General features: G+C 35.2%; 1 protein-coding gene across 1 annotated transcript in view; it reads left to right on the forward strand.

Moving 5' to 3' along the window:
- SPATA17 (spermatogenesis associated 17) overlaps positions 1-7,667 on the forward strand; it is a 151,045-nt gene extending 143,378 nt beyond the window's left edge. The window contains exons 10-11 of the mRNA XM_040985313.1: positions 3,625-3,707; positions 7,421-7,667. Of these exons, the coding sequence (XP_040841247.1) occupies positions 3,625-3,705 (81 nt within the window). The 3' untranslated portion in view covers positions 3,706-3,707; positions 7,421-7,667. The remainder of the gene's footprint in view (positions 1-3,624; positions 3,708-7,420) is intronic.
- Positions 7,668-7,940: the final 273 nt, after the last annotated feature.

Raw genomic sequence — 7,940 nt, forward strand, 5'->3', positions numbered from 1 at the left:
TGAAGAGTAAAGCTGCAGATGAACACACATTCATATTCTCTCTCCCTCTTCCTCTCTCTCTCTCAAATAAACACATCTTTAGAAAAAATAATAGCTCCAGCAGTGTGATCAAAGTCCTCTTTGTCATATTATTGTTCCAAAATAGTGTAAATATCCATGGGATTTACTGAACCTGATTTTTGAAAAAACATGGTAAATAGAATATGCATACCATTACCATTACTCTTACCATTGAAGTAAGAGTGCAGGAAAGTACTAGTGCTGAGTACCCCAAATCTTAACCTGTTTAATCCAGCACTGTAAAGTAGCTCCTTTTTACCAACTGGGAGTTGGGAAATATTTTTTTTTATTTCCATTTTCCTGGAATATGTTATAGAGAATTTGTATCATTTTTTCCCTTTTCTATAGAATTCACCACTGATACTATCTCGACTTCTATCAAAAGCCATTAAATTTTGGTTGTTTTTTTTTAAATAAATAAAGACCTATGCAGATTATACATTTTTCTGTGTATGAGTTTTGTTATATTCTGTCTGCTCAAGAATTGGGCTATTTCACCTAAGTTGTTGAATTTGTAGTCAGAGTTCCTCATGCTGTTTATATTTCTTTCAATATTAATGGCATCAGAAGTGACGATTATCTTTCAGTTCTGATGTTAGTATTTGTATTTTCTTTTTCCCTAGAGTTTAGCAATATGTTAATATTTGCAGGGAGTGAGTGTTCAAGGAGTGGTTTTCTTTCTCTTCTACTTTATGCATTCAGTGCTATACATTGCCCTCTGCTCACTGCTTTTTCTGCAATTTTTAAAGATGGTATTTTCATTTGGTTTGAAATATTTTTTCTCCTTAAACCTCGCCTTGACTCATGTATTGTTGATAAGTGTTTTTTTATTCAGATATATTGTTTTTAGCTACTATTAATTTTTAAATTCCATTGTGCTATGAAATCATAATTTATACAATTTCTATTCTTTTAAATTAATTAAGATTTTTTTTGGCTCAGAATGTGGTCTGTTAGGGAATGTTCCATGTGAGCTTTTATGTGCTGCTGCTATTGGCTAAAGTAGTCTCTTTTTATCAACTATACCAGCTAACTAATCACTTTTAGTTTCAGTACTCTAATAAAGATTCATCTATTTCATCTTGCAATCCCATTGAATTTTGTTTTGTTTTTGCATTCCATCTATTCAGGGTTTTGTTTGTTTGTTTATTTTGAACCTTTTATATAATTCCACTGTTTCCCACTGTTACCATGTCAATTATAATGCTTTTTAAAGTCTTCTTTAAGACATTGTTCTAGAGCTTGGAGTACACATTTACCAATTCAAATTCACTTTTAAATAACTTTGTGCTACTTCTTGGATAATATACTGAGTTTAAAATAGATGATTCAAAATTTCTTCCATCCCTTCTCCTTTATATGTATATTTTAAATTTTATTTTATTTTGAAAGACAGTGTTACAGAGATGTAGGAAGAGCAAAAGAGAGCAAGCATAAGCGAGTAGGAGCGAAGATGAATCTATCTCTGAGTCACTTCCCCGATGGCTGTGGCAAGTGATGGGCCAGGAGGAAGACAAGAGCCAGGAGCTTCATCCTCAAGGTCTCCCACATAGGTTTCAGGGGCCCAAGCACGTAGGCCATCTTCCTCTACTTTTCCCAGGCCGTTAGCAGGAAATTGGATCAGAAGTGGAACAGCTGGGACATGAGCCATTGCCCATCAAGGCTCTAGAGTCACAGGTGGTATCTTTACCTGCTATGTCACAGTGCCAAAGTCTTCTTCCCACCCCTTCTAGCATTGCTGTCACTCAGCTATAATCACCTACATCATTGTCATGTTAAACAAAGACAATGACCTGTTAAGTCAATTAAGAATGAGAAAAATAAAACATCTTATTTTTACCTTTTTTTTCTTTCCTTAAAGCTCTTCATTTTGAGAAATAAAATAGTGCTACATATGTTTATAAAAATAATGCTGTTCACAGTTCTAGATTTCAGTTTTCGTCAAGTTGCCAACATAAACACTCTGTTATGCTTTACACACATGATTAAATTTTAAGAGCACTATGGGGCACTAACATTGTGGTGTTGTGAGTTAAGCCACCTGCTCTGACACTCATGTCCCCTATAGGCATCACAGCATTTCTAAAAATCCAACTCCTTGCTAATGCCCCTGGGAAAGCAGTGAAAGATGACCCAGGACCTTGGGCCTTCACATCCATGTGAAAGACCCAGTAAAAGCTTCCATCTCCTGGTTTCTGGCCCAACCCTGGCTGTTGCAGTGAACCAATGAATGAAAGATCTCTGCTTGTCTCTCTCCATATCTGTTACTTTGCCTTTAAAATAAATTAATCTTTTTGAAAAGAGTTCCTCTCCATGTTTCTGAGATGTCACATGCTACTCCTGCAACTACAATGTTCAGAAAAGAAAGAGAGAAAAGCAAGAATTTCAGTGTCAGCACTGCAGGAAAATGATGCTTTATTAGGTGAAGTTCTACTGAAGGGGCAGATGCCGCCTTACCCCACATCACAATGCCTGTGTTCAAGTCTCAGTTGTAGCTCCTGGCCAGTTTCCTGCCAGTGCAGGATCTTGGAGGCAACAGGAACATGTAAAGTTAGTGGGTGTCTACCATTCCTGGAAAGACCTAAATTGTGTTGCTCACCCATGATTCTAACTGCACCAAAGCCCTTAGCAGTGTCTAGGGGCTCTATGTTCTGTCTTATACCTCTGCTCTCAAATAGATTTTCAGAAGTTAAAAGCACAATGAATTGTATTCATGCTGTCCAAAAGGAGGACTTTGTTCACATCAACTAAATTGCCTTTCGTTTAGGTGTTGTAGTTGCTCAAATCTTCATTACATTCAAAAGTGGTGTCTGTCAGAAGCCGTACTTTATGTTAGATGGGCATGACAAGCAGAACAATGTTCCCTGAAGCCTGAAAAACGTTAGTCATTGAAGCAGATAGTTAGGGGAGGTGCCCTGTTGTACCAGAGTGTGGATTGCAGTTCCTGCTCGCAAGGCACCTGCATGACCACCTGTTCTCTAACACATTTACCTTCTTGTGGCTGGGATGTATAGGCATTTCTAAGGAGCTGAACCAAAGGTAAAGCTCCTTATTTCCTAAATGTTCATAAGAAAAAAAATTCAGCCAAAATCAGTTCCATTTAGGAACAGGCCTCTTTTCCAAGAAGAAGCCTACAATTTATATATATTTATTAGGTATTATTAGGTATGTACTCTTTATTTAGCTGCCAGGAGTAGAACCGGCACCCATATGGGATCCTGCCATATTTCAAGGCAATGACTTTAGCAGCTAGGCCATTGTGCTGGGCCCGGTACTTATGTGGGAGATCCAGAAGAAGCTCCTCGCTCCTGGCTTCACATTGGTTGAGCTCTGATCCTAATAGCCATCTGGGGAGTGAACCAGTGGATGGAAGATTTTTGTCTCTGCAGTTGCCCACAGACATTACTTAGAGCTCTTAAAAATTATGTGTCTAAGAGAAACCATACTTTCAACAGATAAAACTTATAAAACTTAACTCTGAACTTTGAGAATATGCTGGAAAAATTGAAGTGCTGTTATTTCATGCCAGACTTTTGCGGTAACTTTGATCTTTATTTCTTCTAGGATTTCCAAACTGTGTTACCATCATTTGATCTTTTCTCAAAATATGGAAAATCATATTCAAAAGCTGGACAGATTATATAAAGGTATGCATTTTTGCTAAGAAGCACTCTAAAAATGTGCATTAAATGACATAAAAAGTCAAATGAGTTTGACCTATCAAATGTTATAAATGCTACTGTGATATTCTTACCTAATAAGAATGTTTATTTACTTCATTCTAATCTAATGGTTTTTAACATTTTAAAACAATGAATTGTTATTCTCCAATTATCTTCTCCAAAATGATCCACAAATGCCTTACAACGCAAAACTGACAAAAGGTTGAAATACTGTTCATGTGCAAATCATTACAACACATAGGTAAGCATATAAAATATAAATATGGATGATGGTATTCAAATGCCAAAATACTCCTCAGTACTGTACTGTCATAGTGTGATTTAAAATAATATATTACAGCGCCTATAAAACTGTACTACATAATATAATGTAAGCAACAATAAAAAAAAATATATTAGATATGTGCATCACTTTAAGTGTGAGGGATCTTGGGGAGCTACTAAAGAAACAGAATCTAGGGTATAGGAGAAACAATATTGGAGATAATTACATAACATTCAAGATCACAAAGTTAGCTTCCAATAAGTACTCTATCTATCTAAATTTAGAATAAAGATAATTGTAGCTGGAATAAGTATAATAGAAGGTATTCTTGCATCTTGCAGCCAATTAAAAAATTTTATGTAGCCTTTTTATTGCATTCTAGTATTTTCCTTTGTTTGTATATGAAGATTTATTTTCCCTCGATATAGATTTATATGCACGATGGATTTTCCCTCCCCTTTTTTCTTCCCCTGCTCCCTCCCTTATTATTTGTCCCCAAATTATTTCAATGGCATAGTCATTCATTTCACCATTACAAGTTTAACTTTCTAATATATGAATGTAACATGACATGACAAGTGTAGGAAAAGGAAGCAAATAAAGAAATGTGATATAAAAGTAAAGATAAAATAATAATGTAAATCCTGTTATTCAGAAGTAAGTATGCGTCCTGTAGCCATATAGGATTTCATATGGTATAGTCTCCCTTGTAGAGTTTAAGGGTGTGAGTGTGTGTGTGTGAGTGTGTGTGTGCTGTGTATTAGTAGTCACACATATCAGAGAGAACATACGATATTTGCCGTATTTCAGCTGTTGTGAATTGTGTTTCTATGAACATGGGATTCAAGAAGATCTTACAAAACTTGAAAGAAAGAGACAAGAATGAGAAATCACACTAGTTAGATTATGTCCAATATCTTCCCAAACTGAAACCGCCAAACCATTCGAAACAGCACACAGGACAGACTCAAAGGATTTGATTTCCTTATATTTAGTGTGAATATATTCTCCACCGCACCTTACACATCTCAGTGCTTCAATTTAAAGGTTCAAACGCTAAATGCAGAGATCTATCGTTGAACTCCTTCAAAGGAATACACAAAGAGAAAGATGAAATATCCTAAGCTAAGAGCAGAATGAACATGTAATAACCAAGTGGAAATGCTGCTTCCAAAGTTTAAAAAGTGTTTTTACTCATTGGAGCTGTCATCTGATCTTTATAAGCTCTGGTACAAAGGAGTGTAAAGTGTTACATATTTGTGTGTGATTTCAGGATTTAATTCATAGTTATAGTCTGTTTATAATGGTGGAATATTGAGAGCAGCTTAAACATTCATCAATATTTTGTCAAGGTAAAGAACTGATAAACCACATATAATGCAGTCAATATCAATAGGCTTTCACTTATTAATATGAAAAATGCCCAAAATAACATTTTAAGAAAGGAAGGCTAAATTGAAAGCAACCTGCTTAATTGTGTTTCCTTAAATAATACATATGTATATTATACATACATGAATGCATGCACATATGTAAATATGTACACTTGCATACATATGTTGCAGACATGTTAATTGTGGTTTTCTTTGTGTGGTGTGATTCTGTATCTTTTTGGGGGGAGTTGCTTCTTTGTATTCTATTTTTTAAATTTTTATGTAACCAGATAAAAACAAATCATTAAAGTACTGCAAATAGGGAGTATTTGTTCTACTCTGCCAATTATGCAAACATCTTGACTTTATCCTGTTTAATCATAATCATTTAGAGATAATTATCTTTTTTTCTGAAGACAAAATAATCACTTGCTAAATTATTTATACAGAAAGACACGGATGAGTAACAAATGTTTCCAATTATTAATTTTAAATTGTATGCTATGCAAAGATACAAATATGTGGATAAATTTTTTTAATGTTTGCTAACTCTGTCCTTGCATTTTAAACTATGGGAACTGACAGTAATATCCGAATACCATCTCCTCCTTTTCAATAGTAGGGTGAAACTGAGTGTTTAATTTTGGTAAGTGAAGGGCAGGAGGCTCGGTGGAAGCTCTCTTATTAAGATTTAATTTCACCAAATACAGAGTGCATCTGCTCTTTGTTAAGAAGGCCAAGATGAGCACACTTGCACCAAACTGTTGAATAAAGATGCTGTAGTAATTTTTAGAGCTATCTATTTGATTGCTTTGGCTTCAAGGTAGTTTATCACTTCACTATAATTCACCTGACATTGCCTCTTGCACCCACTACTACATTTTCCCATCAGTCCGATTAGAAAAATTGATGCCTTTATCAGATTAGTCTTCCTTTTCTTGAGCAATCTGAATTTAGGATGAACAGAGCCAATACACCTGCCTACCCATTACCATTGTCTTTAAATAATCACTTGTACCCTTTGGTAGTTTCCCAAAAGAAATTTTATCTAAATCAGAGCATGCTATGTGCTGTCAGAGTTCCAGGCCATCCTTTTCGCTCCATTCATCTTTCCGAAGAGAAGAGTTCATACAGATTAGAGCAGAAAAACACAATAGCAAAAAGGGTGAAATCATTGACTATAATTTTATGAATTGGAAAAACGTATCCAATTCAGTCTGGCATCAAGTGAATGTGTGTGCTTCTTAAGCTTCTCAGATACTGTTTTCCACTGGGCTTTCATCCAGGATGCCTTCCTGCTAAAAAGTGGTTCATTTTAAAGCCAGATGAGAGGATTTTTAATCAAATTATGTGTTAGAGATTTAAAAAAAAGGTATCATGTCTCATTTCCCACAGGAATTTGACATGCAAATAACTGAAATGCAGAGAAATGAAAAATAAAAATAAATATGGTTAGAACCTAGTTGGACCGCATCCTATTTTGTTTATCCAGGGAAGGAAAAATCTTAGCAACTGCATTAAGAAGAATGCGTTGTAAGAGAAGAAAGGTAGTAATCAAGCAGTTAAGTTATTATGTGCCTATTGGGAGTTGAAGTTTTCATTCAACAAGAAAAAGAGCTAAAATGTGTCAGTCACACTGGCATTCTATGAATGTTTGTAATGCATTTTAAGTGAGATCATAATGAATTGGCAAAGCAAAACAAAACAAAACAAAACAAAACAAAAAACATATCTTCCATATCTTTCTCTCAGTGAGGTTGTCCTTTTATTCAGGTTTTATAACTGTCCCACGTGCCTGTGGGAATGTGCTTTATCACGCTTCCCCATAGCTGAGATCTATTTGTAGGCACTCCACACATGTGGTGGACACATTGTTCATCAGGATGTGCAGTGATGCAGACAGATTGGAATCAGAGTAGACCCAGCAGAGTTATAACCAGACACTGAGATGAAACTAAGAGAGAAATGTTTAAACAGAGAACTCGACAACTTGTATCACTAAGTTTTCCTTTCTCTTTCTGTTATTGTTTTATTGATAGAAAACAAAAGAAGACAAAATGTGAAACTGAGGTTAAGATGTGAGGTGAGTGTTAAAGAAAGATCCCAATGGCTGGATTTCTGGATTGTACCTCCATGGTTGATGAGCAACCATGATTTGAGTCTCATAACTGCTGCAGTTTTTTTCTCTGTCTCTCTTTGTCATGAAAGAAATTAAAACCATTTATTATTCATTTAAAGAATTTATATTTCTAAAATTAAGAACCTATAGGAAATAACTTAAACCATACTTCTATGAACTAATAAAGTGTATTTTTGCAATCCTTGTTATGAGTTAATTGTGTGTGTGTGCATCAAATTTCTTAGATTTATCTTTTGGAATAAATCTTAAACTTGAGCATTCTGCCTCTGAGAATGTGTGTCAGTCACAGCCCCTGGCATATCAAAGCCACTAAAGTGGCTGTCTTCTGACTTCCTCACACATTGGTCACAAATGATGAACTCAGCGTTGGATTCCTCATTTAAGAGTAGATAACATCTAAGTATGAATGAGTGGTTGCA

Source organism: Ochotona curzoniae, unplaced genomic scaffold (genome assembly GCF_017591425.1).
Source record: "Ochotona curzoniae isolate NIBS_2020 unplaced genomic scaffold, NIBS_Ocur_1.0 contig_430, whole genome shotgun sequence".
Taxonomy (NCBI): Eukaryota; Metazoa; Chordata; class Mammalia; order Lagomorpha; family Ochotonidae; genus Ochotona; species Ochotona curzoniae.